This window comes from Pipra filicauda, unplaced genomic scaffold (genome assembly GCF_003945595.2).
Source record: "Pipra filicauda isolate LSUMZ 115617 unplaced genomic scaffold, ASM394559v2 scaffold390_size662804_pilon, whole genome shotgun sequence".
NCBI classification, from domain to species: domain Eukaryota; kingdom Metazoa; phylum Chordata; class Aves; order Passeriformes; family Pipridae; genus Pipra; species Pipra filicauda.
In genome coordinates, this window is record NW_024104521.1 from 291,267 (window position 1) to 309,505 (window position 18,239).

The 18,239-nt window shown below is 62.2% G+C and overlaps 1 protein-coding gene across 2 annotated transcripts; it reads right to left on the reverse strand.

Annotated features, from left to right (window-relative positions):
- Positions 1-1,504: 1,504 nt before the first annotated feature.
- PPRC1 (PPARG related coactivator 1) lies at positions 1,505-17,847 on the reverse strand. Of its 2 annotated transcripts, none has more exons than XM_027721594.2 (14): positions 17,830-17,847; positions 10,908-11,048; positions 10,611-10,766; positions 10,062-10,178; positions 6,942-9,684; positions 6,472-6,525; positions 6,022-6,082; positions 5,582-5,667; positions 4,618-5,416; positions 2,997-3,170; positions 2,761-2,824; positions 2,435-2,556; positions 2,127-2,278; positions 1,505-1,845 (listed from the first exon to the last, which is right to left on the reverse strand). In XM_027721594.2, the coding sequence occupies exons 2-14, from the start codon at positions 10,965-10,967 to the stop codon at positions 1,742-1,744; spliced, it is 4,692 nt and encodes a 1,563-aa protein (XP_027577395.2). In that variant the 5' UTR covers positions 10,968-11,048; positions 17,830-17,847; the 3' UTR covers positions 1,505-1,741. The 2 variants fall into 2 exon arrangements, with proteins under 2 accessions (XP_027577395.2, XP_027577403.1); XM_027721602.2 differs by lacking the exon at positions 17,830-17,847 and adding an exon at positions 17,140-17,207.
- Between the last annotated feature and the right edge of the window lie 392 nt (positions 17,848-18,239).

Genomic DNA, 18,239 nt, shown 5'->3' on the forward strand with positions numbered 1-18,239 from the left:
AGTCCAGGGCCAAGCAGGAGAGGACAGAGTGGGAGCTCGCTCAGGGTCACCTGGAGACAGCCTCACTGCACCCCACATCCCTGGGTACTGCAGAGGCCTTCCTGGGCTGAGCTATGGAGCAGCATGAGTCACCCAGTGTGCAGGCAGGAGCACCTTCCTCCATCTAGGTAAGCAGCAAGGGCACGGATGTGCACCAACCCCTGTGCTAATCCCAGACCATAAGACTGGTGCAGCACACCCCAGGCACAACCCCAGGGGCCTCAGAGCCCTGAGCATAATCCAAGTGGTAGCATCAGCTTGGCTGAACCCCCATCCTGCATCACACCACTGGACACCCCACCCTGGGTTTACTGCCCCCTTTCCCTTTCCTGCTCTCCCACTAGAGGAGTGGGCATAGCCCCCTCCCACCCCAGGCACTGTGAGGAACCCTGGTGCAGGGTCCATCACCTGCCTATCCCTTCCCTCCACATACTCCCAGCTCTGCAGAGCCCAGCTGGGCAGCTGCAAGCTCCCCTACCCCAGGTGTGTGAGAGGGGGCCCAAATGGGCACCACTGCACCCTGCCCAAGCCTGACCCAGTCCTGAAGCCACAGTGCCATCTCAGGGCTCCCAGTTAGCACTGCCAGCTCAGCCCCACCTGCAGGGGATCCCGGGCTTATCCCAACCCAGGAGCAGCCCAAAGCATGGCTTTCCCTTGTTGCCAGCACAAGAGCAGGATGCAGGGCCTTGGTACTGCTGGCTCTTGGCAAGCTGCAGGGAAGATGCTTGGCAGTAGGCCCAAGCACATGCCTTTGGGGGCTGCCTTCAATCAATCTTCTCCCTCCATGAGCTGCAGTGCACTGGGAGAGCCTGGACAGGTATCAGCTATCCATCCCTATCACTGTCCATTCCTTTCTGCCAAGCACCATCCCATTGCAGATGCCTGTAACCTCTCTGCAGTCACACCAACATCTCTCCCTCAGGAGAAACCCAGAGATATCAGACATCCCTCTCCTGGCAAGCTGGAGCAAAGCCAAGGAGCGGGCTCGAAAGGGCCAGGCAGACATGGCAGGGGGCGCACTGCCCTCGGAGAGAGCAGAGCCCTGCCCGAGCTCCGGCCAAGGGCTCCAGCCGCTGTTCCCGGCCCACGCCAGGGAGCGGCGGTGGAGGATCTTGCACTGCCCCCCCGTGGCCATGGCGGGAGGTGCAGGTGGACCCGAGACGCCTGGGAGGCACGGGGCGCCAAGGCCTCCAGCCAGCAGAGCCCAAGAGACGGTCGGAGGGGTCCTCAGAGAGGCGCTCACCCCGTGCCAGGCCATTGCAGGCTGTCACAGTGACAGTCGCAGGCTCGATGACCGCAGTCCTGCCCCACTCTCCACAGACACCCCACTCCTGTGCCCAGCCCCCGACCTGTTCTATGCCTTATGGGGCCAGACCACAGCAGAGTCCTCGGGGTCCTGAGGGGTCACAGCCTGAGTCCATGCCTGGGAATGGCCCATGCAAAGGAGGAGACAAAGCGGTGCTGCTGTTTGGGTATCCACATTTATTATATGTCTGGGGCAAGCCCAGGACTACCACTCGCCTGGGCCCCTCCAATCGAAGGCCAGTGACCCATCCTCCTTAAATATTGGTTATAAAACAAATTTCTTTTTTTCCTTTTTATTTTTTTTAAAAACCCCGTATCTCTCTCTCTCTCTCTCCACTTTTTTTGCCTTTTGTATTTGAGTATAAAAGCAGGGGCAGGTGCTCCACCTTGCCTGCCGCTACCTCCGCAGGCTGCGCTGTGCCTGCCGCAGCAGCGTGTCGAAGTCCAGGGAGTCAAACTTGCTCTTGACGGGAGCCGGGTCAAAATCCTCCCGGTTTGAATCTGGAAGAGACGGAGAGAGGCTGCCTTGAGCCACTGACACAATTCTGCCCATCCCCACAGCAAACTTCTTCTCATCTTGCTTCACGTGACAGCGTCTAGACCCAGAGTTGGGCCGGCCTCCATCACAGTGCTGGAGAGACAGTGGGCCCCCATTCAACTTCTCTTCAGTACAGGCCTGTATGTGGCCCTGCCGCCAAACCTGAATGACACCAAGGATGGGGAACCCCTATAACTTGGGGAAGGAGGTGCCAATCCTTCAACATGGAGGCTGCACGACTCACCCAAGTCGGCGTAGTTCCTCCTGCAGAACTGCCGGCGGCCGCCAAAGCACAGGTCAAAGGGCTGCTCATCTGGGCGCCGCAGCTTGTGCCCACTCTCGATGGCAGCAAAGGCTTCCTCGGCATAGCGATAGGTGACAAAGCCATAGTTATCCCTGACACCGGAGAAGAAGGAGGATGGAAATCAGCAGCAACACAGTTACAAACACATTTGTCCCCCCTTGGTTTGCACCGCCCCCCTGAGTAATGGGAAAAGGGCCAAGAGGAGCCATCCCTGGGAAGGGGCTGACCCACATCCCCATAGCTCTTACCCCTCAGACCGGAAGTGCAGGGTGCACTCCTCGATGTCCCCAAACACAGAGAAGCGGTGCTGCAGCTCTGACCGTGTCATCCTGCTGGGGATCTTGCCAATAAACACAACTCGACGCTCCTCCTGCGGGCAGGGATGGCCCATCCATGAGCAGGACCTCTCCCACAGAGCACCCTCCCTGCATAGCCACCCACCACACCATGCCCTGGCCAGGCAGGGCCTCCCAGCAATGCTGCCTGAATGCTGCATCACTGTGGCTTTCTGAATTGACAGAGAGTGTGGACCCCCAAATCTTTAGCCCCATTTTCCCAGCCCTCCAGCACTCACTATTGCACGTTCCTTCTGGAGGATCCTCTGCCTTTGGTAGTGGTCCTGTGCATCGCAACTGTATCTGGCAGAGCAGAAACCAAACACATGAGCTACCGGATCATGGGAGTGTCAGAAGAGAGTGATCCCAAACACAAGGGAGATACTGAAGGAATGGGTCCATTCCTGCCCAGGACACAGGACGCTGGGAGAGGGGTTGGGAAGAACTCACAGCCCTGCAGGGTGGCCATGCTCACCTTCTCCGCCTGTTACTCCTCCTGCGGGGTGAGGGGGAGCGGGATTGGCTGTGGGATGTGGACCTGGACGAGTAGGAGGATGTTGATGATGAGGATGAGGACCTGTCACGGGACCTGCCACATGACCCACAGCTGGAGCGAGAGGAGGAGCTGCGGGAACATCTTGAGCGGTATCTGGGGGAAGGAGAGACACAGCTGAGCTCTCCCCATGGCCAGCACCACGAGGCTCCAGAGATGAAAAACACCTCCATCCTCCCCACAGAATCCAGCACCCCATTCAGACAGGACCTGTCCCCAGGATGAACTGGACTGTGGAAACCTCTGCCCAAGATAGCCAGAGCAGTAACAACACTACAGAGATATTGCTCCACTTGGCTTCCAACACCTCAGAGAGAAGGGAGCAGGCTCACAGCAGGTACAGCCCCTGAAGAGCAAGAAACAGTCCCATGGGAACTGTGAAGCACAGGATTGCAACCAGGATGGCCCAGGAGGGGTTGGGACTGCTGTGCTGAGCCCTACACCATGCACAGGATGACACTGGAGCCATCACATCCGTGTCCCATGCAATAGCTGGGTGAATGGAGACTGCAAGAGCTTCCCTGGCAGGGTCAGGTACAGCTTAAGGGCAGCAGGACCAAAACCTCTCTGGGATCAAGCTGTGCTGCCTCCAGTCAGGAGTACAGTCCATCTCCAGCCATGCTGCCCAATGGTGGCCCCTGCCATAGGCAAACCCAGGCCTGGCGAGGCATGATGCCTGGTACTGCCACAAGTTCTCCTGGAGCACAGCAAGTCAGGATGGCACAGTCCACGGGGACATTTCTCAGCACTAGGCCAGCTGCATTTGCTGGAAAGCCAAACCAGATGTGTCACTTGACAGTCCCCAAGCTGCACAGCCCTGGGACATGGTACTATATACCTCTTTTCCAGCTCCAGCCTCTACGTTTACTGGTCATCAATGGAGGGGTCTTAGTTGTCTCTGGGCCCAGAGATGTCTCCAGAACTGGCTGAACACCCAGGAAAGGACAAGAGAATCCCTTTGCCAGCTCCAGTGTTTCCCAGCCCAGCTGGGACAGGCTTCACTCAGATGCACAAGGACTCCAAAACAAGTGCGTCCCACAGAGACCAAGCTGTCCCATTTCCCTACATAACCACCTCCATAAGGAGCGCAGGGAGCCCCTGAGGCAGCCAAGCCAGACGGGTTTTTCCCTGCTTGCCTCCAGCAGCTCCCTGGAGAGCTCTGCTGCAGCTCCTCTCATTTTTACACCTAGGACTGCAGCAGCCTCATAGCACAAACACAAACACCTGCAGTAATACCCCAGAAAAAGCATCCAAGAGCCAAGATGCAGCCAAGAACCCATGTTCCAGGAGGAATAAGGAATCCTGGCTCAGTGGTAGCTTTGCAGGCGCACCTGCCCAGATATGGGGTTCAGCCAGACACCCACAGGCAGGGTGTCACAGCAGCTCCCACAGTCTCTGTGAGCCAGGCACCCCTTCAGAAGGGCCACAATGACAAAAAGGTCACAGCCATCAAGTAGGACCATAAAGAGGTGCCTGGGCACCTGCAAAAGACCAGCCACCAGACAACTGCCCCAAGAGAAGCGACAAACAACGCACAGTTTACCTTCGCCACCGCTTGGGGGGTGGGGAGAATGACCGTGACCGGGATCGGGAGGACGAGGATGAAGATGAAGACGAGGACTCACTAGCTCCATCCGAACTGGAGCTGAAGGAGCGGCTGGCACGGCTCCGGCCAGCCCTCCAGCTGTCAGTAGAGGGGCTGGGTGAGTCCTGGGGTCTCCGGTAGCAGCGCAGGGACCTCTTGGCAGCAGCATGGCTGGGCTGGGCACTGGGAGTCCGCACCTCCTGGTCCCGGCACGGGGATGCAGCTGGAGACAGGAGCACCGAGGTGGGGGGACTGCTGCACCTGGTGGCGGCCTTGTTGGGGATGGTAGTCCGATAATCCAGGGGGGCTAGGCAGGCCGTCCCCACCGGCTCCTGGATGGGCCTCACAGTGGTGGGGGGGGCCGGCGGGGTGGGCTCAGGTTGGTCCAGCGTCCGTTTGGTTAAGGAGGAGATGGGTTTGATAGTTATGTCCCGGTGGCGTTTGACATTCCAGCGGGAGCCACCCTTGGCAGGGGGCTGTGTGCCAGTGATACTGTTGCTCTCCGGCCGTGCCACAGCTGGGATGCAGTAGTCATGGTCTCCCGAGCACACGTGGTTGGGGGCTGGGCCAGTGGGGGCCAGCACCACACTCTTCCCCTGGATCTTGTTTGAGGGAAGTGGCTTGGCTTTCATCGGCTTGGCTGTCTTCTGGGACCCTTCCTGGGATGTGGACCCAGGCGACTTGGCCTTGGCCAGCAGCGAGACAGCAGGCAAAGGCTTCCAGAGCTGATGGGGGGGCGTCGCTGGGGGAGTGAGGCCTGTGAGAGTACCAGAAGGCTTTCAAGAGCAGCCCCTTGATGCAACCTGCCCAGCTGGGCTCCCTCATGGCCAGGCCTCCCTCACTCCCCAGGCTGTCTCCCAGCCCCACAACAGCTCTGCCAAGACACCATGGGCTCCCCTGCTTTATCCCAGGTATTCATTACCTGCCACATTGGCCAGCTCAGAGGCATGCAAGCCATCCGGGGGCTTCCTGTCCTGCTGAGTCTGTCCATCTTGCTGGATCTCAGGCCTGAGAAAGGGAAAGGAGCTTTGTCAAATGCGGCAGGCAAAGCCCAGCCCCAGTCCCCATACCTGGGGCACCCATTCAAGCTGCACCAATGGCCAGTCCAGAGGGACAGAGGATCCAAGAGAGCTTCAAGGACAGAATTTGCACAGCCTGGTCACGCTCATCATTGCTTCTCCCACTCAGTGCCAGCTCTGGCCCCAGTCCAGCAACGAGCTCATCCCCTCCTGGGCTGATACACACAGCACAGTTCACACCCTGCCAGGACTTAGAGCTGTCCCATGCCCCCACCAAAGGCAAGACTCAGCACTCTGCCAGGCTCCACACTGGGGCACCAGCTGCCCACGTCTTGGTACTCACCCGGAGCTCCCTGTCGGCTTCCTGTCCTCAGGGGGCTGCACAGGAGTCTCCTCCTTCTTGGCTAAAAAAAGAGCAGGTAGGTGAGGATGGTGAGAGGCCAGGACTGGAGGACAGGGGACACACAGAACACCCCAGGCATAGACAGGGAAGAGTTTCACAGAATCCCAAACCCAGCTCCCTGCAGAGAGGAGCTGCACATCCCCTTTCATTCACAGACTCTTCACCACCCCCTTGGTCACCGTGGGGACCCCTGGCCACTTTCACAGGCCAAGAAAGAGGTGGAGGCAGAGACACTCCCAGGACAAGGCACCTGGCCAGAGTAATACGAGCCCACAGGCAGCAGCATCACAGCCCCTCCACTCCCACCCCACTATAGGGAGCATGGGCAGCCCAGAAAGGCCAGCACGGCATAGAGGGAGCCCCACAAGGGACGGCACGCTGCATCCGCACCTTCAGACTTCTCAAACTGCTCCAGCAGGCTGGACAGGTCGGTGGCTTCAATCCCTGGGCCAGGGAGAAAGCACAGCAAGTCAGGTCAGCCAAAATCCTCCTGGCACCACAGGGGTGCATCCCAAACCCATCCTCCCCCAGCAGCAGCCTCCCTGGATGATGGGGCAAGCGCTTGGGAGGAGAAGCAGTGGCAGAGCCTGCAGCAGCTCTGTGCCTCCTGCAGCAAGGACAGGAACGTGCAGTTCTGCAAACCCAGGAGGGTCCAGTTTGGGCACAGCCAGCCCAGACCATCCGCTGGAGGCAACATCCTAGCAGAGCACTGGGAAGAGACTGCAAGTCCATGGGCATAGCTTTGCCACCCTCACCACCAGAAGTGGAAGGAATTGGTTCTGCTGCGCGGGCTGCCAGCAGCACTGCAGCCTCACTGGCTGGTGACACTCAACCCATGGCCCCACAACCTTCCCACTCACCGATCTCGCTGATGAAGGCTTGCACAATGTCCTTGCTGCTGTCACTGGGCTGTGCCGGGCTGAGGAGCGGCTGGTGCCTCCACGGCCGCACAGCGGGCGCCTTGCTGGGCAGGCTGCTCTCTCGACATGCTTTCGGTGGTGGTGCCACAGCCTGGGAGGTGGATGTTTGGCCAGGCAGCTCCTGCCCAGCAGCTGCCTTAGGCTCCAGCACAGCTCTCTCCACTGTCCCCTTGCCCGGCCCTACAGCCTTCTCCGTGGGGCAGGTGCCAGGGGACTCCTCAACAGGGCCAGCGGCAGGGGACACCTCCACAGGGCAGTGGATGGCAGCTGGGGGGGCCTTTGGGAGCTGGGTGGGGGTTACAGCCTGAAGCTCTTCTGGAGGCTGAGTAGGGGCAGCCTGGGGGGCTGGTGCTGCAGGAGGGACCCTGCTGGGCTGGGCAGTGGCAACCGAGGGGGCTGGCAGAAGCTGGGCTGAGGCAGGAGCCGGAGGGGCCTTGGGGAGAGAGCTCTCCCCTGCCAGCCGTGCCTGCCTCTTGGAGTCCAGTACCCTGCTGGTCGCTGGCCTGGCTGGGCCACCTGCAGCCCCCATCTCGCTGGCCAGGCCAGGTGGCTGGGCAGGGAAGGCCGGTGGCTCCGGGCAGCTGAGCGCAGGGGCAGCGGGAAGCTGCCCATGCAGGAGGGCTGTGCTGGGGTGGCTGCCAGCTGGGAAGGCAGTGGCAGCCTGCGCTGCTGTTCTGGGGTCCCTGTATGCCAGGGCAGGCACCGGAGGTGGCAGGGGGATTCCTGGCCAGTAGGATGGCGGTGCCCACCCCACTGGGGCATAGGGTCCACCAGGGCCAAATGGAGGTGGGGGTGGCACAGCTGGTGGGGGCCAGGCCATGGCTGGAGGTGGGTGGCCAGTCACCATGTGAAAAGCACTGGAGGAGTTGGCAACAGGAGGTGGGGGCAAACCATGGCAGCCCATGGGCTGGGGGCTGAAACAGGGCCAGGAAGGCACTGGTGGGTAAAGGGTGTAAGCACCGACAGAGGCTGGTGGCATCCCGGCAGGGGCCATCCCAGCGGCTGGGGGCACGTTTGGTGCAGCAAAAGGCATTGGTGTTGATGGGGGTGGTGGAGCCGTGGCAGGTGCCGTAGCTGAAGCCAGAGCAGTGGGAGCTTTGCCAGCAGCAGGGCCAGCAGTGGGGCTGGGGGGTTTCTCCAGGCCCTCTTGAGCACTGTCTGCATCGGTGGCAGAGCGCTTGGGTGACACCAGGCAGGGGATCTCTGCCAGCTCCGCTGGAGGCTCGGGGACGCTGGGCCACTTGCTGGCGACTTGCTTCTTGCCTTCCTGGCTGCTGCCCAGGCTGGACTGGCGGTGCAGCATGCGGATGCGGTATTCCCGCAGGCTCAGTGCCTTGGGTTTGGCTTCCTTGGGCAGGCCCTCACTCGACTCTGCTGCTGGCAGGCTCTGGGGCGGCTCCAACTGCACACCTTGCTCCAGGAGCTGAGAGGCAGCCTCCGAGACCCCACTGCTCTGTCCAGCAGACGTCTGTGAATCTCCCTGGCCCTCAGCCTGGTCTGTCGGGCTGGGACATGCAGCTGCTGGCTGCCCCTCCATGCTTGGTGTGGTCTTCTCCAGAGGCACCATGGTCTTGTTCTTCTCTGGGGCCACACTCACCATTTCTGGTGATGGCACCTTCTGCAGCTCCTGCTGCACTTTCTTGGGCAGGAAGGCCCCTGATGTGCTCCGGGGCCTGCCCCGGGGTTGTGGTGCCCGCTCAGCATTCAGCTCCATCTGCCCCTCCTTCCGGGCTCGTTCCAGTTGCTGTGCCAGGAAGTCTGAGACCTGGACAGAAGGACATGCTGCCCGCTGACGGCTGGTGGCCAGCTGGCCCAGGGGCTGCCCAGAGCCAGCAGAGCGAAGCTGGTGGGCCACACAGTCCCTGCCAGGCCTGGCCTGCTTGCTTTGGTCCAGCTCTGCTTTCTTTTTCCGACTCTTCCTTGCTCTCTCACGGCCCCGTCCCTTCTCAGAGCACTCGCGTTTCCCACCCACTGTGGCTTCCGTGCTGTGCCAGGAGCTGCTGTTGGGACTCCAGGCTCCAGGTGCTGCTGCCTCTGGTGGGGAGGTGCCCTCTGGGGTAGTGCAAGAGGGCTCCTTCCCAGGCAGTTTTTCCTCCTTCTTCTCCTCCACCCCAGTTTCCTGGGTTGGAGCTCCTGGCAGCTCCTCTCTATCCTCTGGGATTGATGCCCTGGTACCCTCCTCGGCTCCCAGGAGCTGGAGCTCCAGATCGAGGGAGCTGGGAGCCAAGGACTGCAGGACCACAGGGATCTCCACACTCTCTCCCTCGCCAGGCACAATTTCCAGCAAGACCGGACTGCTCAGAAGCTCCTTGGCCACAGGCTCAGTCTCAGGGTCCAGGCACACAGTGAAGGTGGGCAGGCAGTACGGGTGCATGGACTTCACCAGCTCACTCAGAGACACATCACCCGTGTTGATGATGCAGGGGTCTTCGTGCTCCTCCACTGCTGCCCCAGCCTCGCTCACACAGAAATCCACAGCCTTCACGCTGCTGTCTAGCTCCACACCCAAGGCAGCTTCCTCCTCTTCTTCCTCCCCATCACTGCGCTGTGGCAGGGGCTGTTCTCGGGCCCGGTGCCAGCCCACCTTCCTCTCCAGTCTCGGGGTGCTGCAGACTTGCTTCTTTGGCAGCACTGGGTCCTCAAGGCCGTGAGCAGCACAGTCCCAGGCCAGGTCTGCATCAGTCTGGGAAGGGGGACCACAGCAAGCATCAGCTCCTGGGCTTTCACCAGAGCTCTCCCAGGCACAGACAACTGTGGGTCTGCTGGAACTCTACAGCAAACCCCTGGGCAGACAAAAAGCTGGGATGCATTTGACCTTCCCAGTATGACACAACAGAGCTGGAAACCTGCCACCCCTATGGGAGCATCCCCAGTTGCCGGCACCCACCACCTGGGGCAGACCCTGCTCCTACTGCCACTGGTGCCTTGCAAAAGCATTGCTTCTGGGAAAAAGAATGCCTGTGCAAGGTGGGAAGGCTGGGGCTGGGGGCAGCAGCAGGGACAGTTATCCCAGCACCATCCCAACACTGCTCCTTCAGATTCCCCTGCTCAGGTGCTCACCTTTCCAATCACAGAGACACTGCTGCTGCTGCTGAGAGGCCTGAGAGCCTTGGGCTGCTCCAAGGCAGGGCTCTCACATTCCAGTAACGGACGGGACAAGGTGAGAAACTTCTGAAACTGGAGAGGAGATGGACAGATGATGAGACAATGGCAGGTTTATGCTGCTGGAAGGGACAGGCCACCCGCAGCCCCACAGTGACCACGCACTTCACCCCACAGAGCCTGGAAGCAAACTCAGCCCTGTTTCACCCTCAGCATGTGCAGCTCTGGTTGGGGATGTGCTGCTCCCCCAAAGCCTCTGGCACATCTCTGGCTCTACACCAAGACTCAAAGCGAAGGCATGGCCCCCCAGGGGTACCCTGGAGTCCTGGGGGTGTCCAGGTCTGGTTCAGCCCTTCTCTCATGTTACTAGTCAGAGGAACCATCCCAGGTTACTGGGAACAAGGGTCCTACCACCTCAGGACACCCTCATGCCAGGACCTAGCAGAGCCCTGCCTGAGCATCTTCCCACAGGTTCTGGGGTCAGGCTGGCTCTGCCCTGCAACTCACCGAGGGATTCTCCCGCTCACGAGGCGAGGTCAGCAGCTCTGCATCCATGATGGTGTCGAAGGGGGACAGGGTCTCATCATCCGTGCTGTCCAGGATCTCCGTGATGGCAGTCAGCAAGGACAGCTCGTTCTGCACATCCAGGCAGACCTTGCTCTGCTAAAGAGCAGGGGCAGTCTCAGAGGGTGATAGGGCACAGCCACAAGACCTGGCCCTGGGGGACACTGCTGCCACTGCCACCCATGTCACAGCCAGAGCCATCCCGGCCACCACATCCCGCACCCGTGTGTGAGCTCCCACCTCGCACAGAGAGAGATCCTCAATGATGGAGATCACAGAGGAGTCGAGATAGTTCTGCATTGTCCCGAGGATCTCTTCAGCCTCCAAGATGGTTTCTGCATCCAACGACGTTAAGTTCAAGTCATCCTCGAGGGAAAAGCACTGTTGAGGAGCATGGGGAGCCAGGTAAACACTTTGCACAGCCCCACTACCATTGCTGATCTCCTCCACAGCACACACGGGCTCCTGATAGCCTGTGCTGCAAACCGTGGCTGAGCACCCCCAACCCCAAACATGCAGGGGAGGCAGGTGAGACACAGCTGCAGGTCAGAAGCTGGCACAGGGATTATTCCCTCTTGCTTTTGGGAGTATCCACCCCACTGCACAATGTAGTGTGCCACTTTCAGCCCGAGACCTGTCCGGTTACCAGGATGCCTCCAACCAAAAATTTCTGCCTGAATCACTCTGCAGCTGCGTGACTGGAAAAGATGAACTGATAAAACTGCAGCCTCTGCTCAACACCACACACTGCTCATGTGGGACAGGGAGGGGACAGGCAGGCTCCCGCCATCCCATGGACTGTCACGCGCTCCCCCAGCTCCGGCTCTTGGCGCTTCAGATAAGCCCAAAACCATTACGAAATTCATAACAAATCGCAGGAGTCAGCAACAGGGATGTAGCCAGCTGCCACTGCTGGTGCCCTACCCCAACACCTCTGTTGCAGGCTACAAGAGGACACGCTCTGTGCTTGCAATTCAGGACCAAAACAGCTTTGTTATTCTTCTTCCTTCAAATTCCCCACCCCACATCCTTTCTTGTCCCTCAGCCACCTCCAGGGATGTTTGGGTAATGCTAAGTAACTTCAGAAAGGTCTTTGCACTACACTTCATGGTGCCATACAGTCCAGTGCTGCAGGAAGGCCAGGAAAAGGCATGAAAAGCCAGATGCCAGGTGAGGGCAGAAGCTGCAGCCCCTGGCTAAGCAGAGCTGCTAGACATACAGAGCAAAGCAGCAGCATAGGCATGTCACCAGCACCTCCCTCCCAAAGCTGGCTGGGATCAGGCAGCAAGCTGTCTTCCTCCCCTTGGAGCAGCACTGGGAGAATCTGGCCAGACCTTGGGGGATACTCATCTGATGCAGCTCACCCACGTTTTATGCAGGTTCTGCTGCTCGCATGAGCCTGATCCCACATAGGACAAAATGTGCCCCGTCCCTGTATAGGACGTGCCTAGCAAGCAGGAAACTGCAATGGAGGGAGAGCAGGCATTTCACTAAATAGGTGTTTCCTAGAATATGGCAGCACTAAAATCACATGCCCAAACCCCTGGTTCCTGGGGCTCTTCAGAGACTTGTTCCAATCAGACAGAGCAGGCACCTCTGGCTGCAGCACAGCCAGGAGCACCATGTGACCCCAGAACACAGGCATCCCAGGAACAGGCTGGGAATCAAAGCCCGAAAATCCACAGCAATGCCCCGTAGACACCCATCCCAGATCTTCCCAGCCTGTGACACGGCAGCCTTAAAGACCAGGAGCCTGCAGTGGTTTGGGGCTCCGCAGCCAGTTCGGCAGCCTGGGCCAGCCTGTCCCAGGACCCTCTGCCTGGAAGCGGAGTCCACCAGTGACACCAGGACACCACCCCACTGTGCAGATCAGGCTACAAAGCAGTTTTACCGCTCAGCATCTCCAGTCCCCTCCCTCAGCCAGTGCTGGCTGCCGGTCAGAGCCCGGCGCAGAGCCCACTGGCAGCCCTCTAGGCGCAGCCTGTCTGTGATTCCTGGCCAATCCTTACGCAGATACTGGGAGGAGCGGGGAAGTACATCCAGGCTCGCACGCCCAGCTCAAGCGCCGGCGTGCAGCCCTGAGTCAGCGGTGACCGGCAGGCAGAGGCACCCGGGCCACCGGAGGAGCCAGCAGGATGGAGCCCCAGCAGCCCAGGGACACGGGGGCCAGCTGACCCCTGCCTGCTGACTGCAAGGGGGTCTTGGGGATACCCCCAGGGTTGCATGGCCCTACCCATCCGGTCACAGGGCTGGCTCTCCCCAGAGGCAGCGTCTAATAAGAGGTTTCCAGCCATGACCAGCACTGGACATTTGGAGGGAGGGAAGCAAAATCCTCCCATTCAAATGGCCTCTTCCCGCAGCTCCTGCCCACAGCCTGGGAGGGGAGGGAAATCTCCCAAGCCTTCTTCCACTTCCTTGACTCAGCGCTTTGCAAGAAGGAGTCCCACAGCCGTGAGTCACCAGCGAGCCAGGCTGTGTTCCCCCAGGACTCCCTTTGATCCACCTGGGGCCAGGCACCTCCTGCAGCTCTCGTCGCTTGAGCATCACTTGTGCGTCAGGGCGGGGGTACGAACCAGCCCAGCCTGCTCCTGTGCCCTTGCTCGCTCTCCTCCCTGCCAGACATCTCTGTGACCCCTAACTGAGGAGAGGCATCCCCCATGCTCCCTCTGTTTGCTTTACAGCAGGGAAGAGGGTCACAGGAACGTTCAAGGACGGGCTTCAGCTCTGGCCACACTCTGCCCAAGCAGCCAGCACTGCCAGGGAGAAGGGAGATACCCACAGCCCCAGAGCAGATTTTGGACACGTGGGGCACTGGGATTTCAGCCAACAGCTTGCAATGGACATGGCCTGAGCCCTGAGCAAGGCCACCAGCTCCTGCGGCATCCACCCTGTGCAGGGGACACTGCGGCCCGCTGTTCTGGTCCCCGGGAGAGACAACCGAGGCTCCTGCTGGTGACACGTGTGCCCGGCGTGCGACGGCTACGCCCCGAGCACAGGGCGGCCATGCCCCGGGCCGGCTGCCAGCACCGCTCTCACCGGGCCTGAGCTGCCGGCAAGGGCGCGGGGGGAGCCCGGGAACTCGGGGGGCTCCGCCCGGCTGGCGCGGCACAGCCAGAGGTTGCTCCCTGGATTCCTCAGCTTCTTTCAGGAAGCATCAAGCGGGAACACACCTCCCTTCCCCACACGCCGACCACTTTGCCCGCGTCGGGGAGGGCAAGACGGGCTCGGCATCCCGCTGTGCGGGGTCGGGATGAGGGGGTGTCTCCCCCGCAGTCCCCCGGCCACGTAGGAGCACCCTGGAGGGGGGCAGAGGCGCGGGGCTCCTTGAAATCCCAACAAATGCACAACGCAGGCACCCCCAGGTCCCGTCCAGGGATGCTGCATCCCCGTCCACACAGCAGCGCACCGGCACCCAGCGCCCAGTCCGGCGCCGCCAGGTCCCACCGAGGCCACTGACAGCGGTGGCGGCGACAGCGCCGCGCCCCAGACCTGCCCCGGCGCCAGAGCCACTTACCGCGGGATAAAGCCCCGCTTCCCGGGGATAACCCCCTGGTGCGGTTCGGGGAACCTTCCCCTTCCCGGAGCCCACCACGTCCTGCACCTTCGGTTCCTCCACCGAAACCAGCAGGTATGGGTGTCCCAAACCGCCCCCTCCCCGCAGCCGCAGGTGACACAGGACGGCGCCGGGATGGGGGGACCGCGGGGGTATGGCTGGCCCGGCGTCCCCCCGGTTCACACTCCTCAAGGCCGAGGCGTCACCTCCCGCGGCGGGCACCGGGCCCCCCCGCCCCGTCGGGTCCCGGGGCCGCGGTGCTGCCCCCCCTCCCCGGGGTCTCCAGGCGCCGCCACCGCCCCACCCGGTGGGAGAGCCCTGGACGCCCCACTCCTCGGCCCACAGAAGGGGCGCCCCACTCCGGGTGCAGCGGAGGCGCCCCCGGCCCGCGCTGACCCCCCGCCCGCCACCAGCGCGCCGGGCCCGCTCCCGGCACACGTGGTGCTGCCGCCGCGGGAGCCGCCCCGGCCTCCACGTGTCACGGCGCGGCCCGGCGCGCGCGGCCGCCACTCACCTGCAGGGGGCTGCCAGCGCGGAGAGGCGGCTCGCGCAGGGCTCCGCCGCCCGCCACACCGCGCGGAGCGACCGCGGCGGCAGCGCCGCCGGCCCTGGCCCCGCTGGATGCGGGCGCCGCTCCGCCCCGCCGCGCCGCCATCTTGGAGCCTCCGCTCCCAGCGCGGCCACTGCCGGGCGCGGCACGTGACCGCCGCCCGCCCCTCACTACAGCTCCCGGCGGCCTCCGCGTCGCCCCGCCCCGCGCACGGCACGCCGGGAGCGCACCCCTTCGCCGCCGGCCGCGCGCTTAGCGGCGGACGCGGGCCTGAGGGGGCGCCGGACCGCGGTGGGGCGGGCGGCCATCTTGAGCGCGGGCAGGGACTCGGGCTTCGCCGCCATCTCTGTGGCGGGCGGGGGAGAGGAGGGTTGGCCCCGCCACGCGGCGCGCGGTGGGCGGGGCGGCCGTCACTGGCGGGAGGCGCCCCCTGGGGGCGGGGCGGGCGCGCGTTTTCCCGCGGCGCCGCAGCACACGTGGGCACGGCCGGCGCGCAGGTCCCCGCTAATCCCGGGGGACTGCCGGGAACCAGCGACAGCGCTGTTCCCGTCCGCCGCTCGTCCCACGGCTGCGAGCCTGCCCCTTGCCGGAGGTGCCTGTGCGGCAGCACCAATGGTGCTCCGCTGAGCCCAGCCTCGCGCGGGACTGCTGGGGGTGACACGCACGCGTGCCGGGCACGGGGGAATGAAAAAGAACTATCGGAAGTGAAAGGCGGGATGGGCACCGTGAGCTGACCTGCAGCCTCCTGGCACGGCTGTGGAGCAGGACCGGATACTAAGTCACTGCCTGGGCTTGTGCTGCCGTGCAGAGGTGGCACAGAGAAAATCGCCTGGAGGACGTGAGGTATGGGAGGGCACACTGGACACAGCTGCGGTCCAGCCCGGCTCCCCAGGAGGGGCAGGGGAGGACAGTGTGCACAGCGCTTGGCCTGCCTCTGTTCGGTACCCTCTGTTCAGTAAGCCCAGAGTCCCTTTGGGAATGTCACCTCCTGTGGCTTTTTCTCTGGCTCCCAGACGGCAGGATCATCTCGCGGAGCTGAGGGATGTGCTTACAGTAGCACAGGTGCAGCACGGACATGTGGCAGGAGCTCTGCGGTGCAGGGTTTGCCTGGCAGGAGCTAATTGTCTTGGCCTCTGGGGCACAGACCTGCCCAGGCCAGATTCCCTTGGGGATCCACAGGATAGAGCTCCTTTGTTCAGCCTTGTGTGCCTGGTCATTAAGCTGGCCTATGTCTGACACACAGAGGCTCATCCTGCTGCTCTACTTCCTTCCACCTGTGTCACAAGGGACTTTCACCTTGTCCCACCTCAACTCTTGCCTGGCAGAGGCTGCTCCTCCCTGCTTTCATCCAGGAGAGCTGCCCACCTCCTCCTCCAACAAGCCCATAGCACCTTCAAGCCTCTCACTGGCGCTCTTCTCTGGCCAAAATGCAGCAGCCAGGCAGCCATGTCCTCCTCCAGGGCTGGGGTCCATGTGTGAGCTCTGGAGAACACAGAGCACAGGGGGACATGAGTGCACCCCTGGAGCACAGGGGACTGAGATAGTTATAACAGGCTCCTCAGGCCAGCACTTGCCCCTGGCACTGTGGAGGAATCAGGGGAGCCTGGGCAAGCGCTCTAGGCTTACTGTGGCCCAGGAGGGGCTGCCCCTCTGGAAGACGCTGCTGCTCCCTGAGCACAACAAATCTAAAGCAAGGAACAAATCACTTTGGAAATGCCTATGTCTCCACTGGCCTGAGGAGAGGCCATCCATGACCAAGCACCCAGGGACCTGCCAACAGGGGTGTGGAACAACCTTCCCCTTTGGAGCCCCACAGCTTTCCTCCTCCTGCTCTGCACCTCCTCTCCCTCCCTGTCTGATCCCTGGGGCACATCCAGGGCATGCAGTGACCTGCCTAATCCCTCTGTCCCTGTGTGTGGCAGGACTCTGTGGCACAACAAGGCCAATTTCTCACAGAGCAAGCCTAGCCTAGCCTAGCCTGCCCATGGGACCATATTCCCTACACATGGGGTCCCTGGGGTGTGATCAGAGGGAGTCCCATGTGGAGGTACCTCCCTTACCTGGCACAAGCCCCAGCCCAGATGCTTTCCCAGCACAGGCCAACACCAGGCATTCCTGCTGGTTTATAAGGGAAAATAAACAACAGGCAGAAAGGAAAATGCGCATATTACATCCCTGGCTCCCCTCCCTGTGTTGTCACCACTCCCTGGCCAGGCACAGCTTGATGCTGCCTGAGGCCACCCAGGCTCAGCCTGTGCAGCACCCAGGGTGGGCAGCTTGCTTGGGGCTAATGGGCACAGCTTGCAAAAGAAAGCTCAAACCCTTGTGATGCTTGAAGGACACTCAGCAAACAGAAATGTGAGTCCCACCCAGGCAAGAGCAGATGGGCTGGTATTGGCTCTTCGGGGAGGAGGAGAGGGGGCTCAGGCTCCACCGGGCAGTTTGGTCAGCCAGGGCTGCTGCTCCCACCATGGGGCTGGGGCTGCATCTTTGCAGGCAGCAGAGGCACAGCACCTGCCCTCACTGGGGCCATGCCAGGCTCTGTCCCCACAGGCGTTGTGCAGGGTCCTGCAAGAACCACGTGGGGCTCCGGCAGGATCCCTGGTGGGATCCTCTTGGGGTGGCTGCACCCAGGGAGACCCCGTCCGGATGGCACTCTGCTCCTTCTGCCCTGGCATCTCTCCAGCCCCAGGCCTCTCTAGGGATGCCATCATGTCCCTGCCCGGCACAGAGTGCGGCACAGACCCGAGCAGCTCCAGGCCTCCTGCCTGGCAGCTCCTGCCACCCCTGCACAAGGTGCAGAAAATGCCAGCCACCATGTCCTGCACGTGCCAAGCACTGCTACGAACCCTCTTCCTTCCTGCCCCCTGGCCCTGCCTGGCCCCTTCCCTCCCACCCACAGCTGCCTCGGGGCTGTCTCCTCCCGGTGCCCCGGGCTGGGAGACTCACGAGGTACCAAAAAGCACCGGCCCCATGCAGGCTGTTCTATGCAGAACACCCGTGGTGTCCTCTCGTCCCCCGGCTGGAAATCCCCATGAGCACCCCCCCTCTGCGCTCACCCAAGGGCGAGGGGGGCAGGATGGCCGCCTCAGCTCCGCGCCGCTCCCCCCAGCCTTGAGGACCCTCACCCACCCATGGGGGTCTGGGGGCAGCGCTCCCCGCTCCGAAGCTGCAAACCCCATGGGCAGCGCCCTCAGAGCTGAGAGGGGGCCCCTTACCCCTTTGCCCCTTCCTTCTCTCCCCCACCAGTGATCCCCTCACACACCGGTCCACCCCCCCCCGGCCCCTCACGGTGGCTGAGGAGGGGGGGGGGCGCACGCGCGCGGGCAGCGGCGGCGAGCCCGCGGGGGGGCGCGCACGCACGCAGCACGCACGCGCTTGCGGGGGGTGGGGGGAAGCGGGGGGGAGAACGGGACGCCCCGCGCACGCGCAGAGGCGCCCCCGCCCGCCCGCCGCCGGCGCAGCCGCC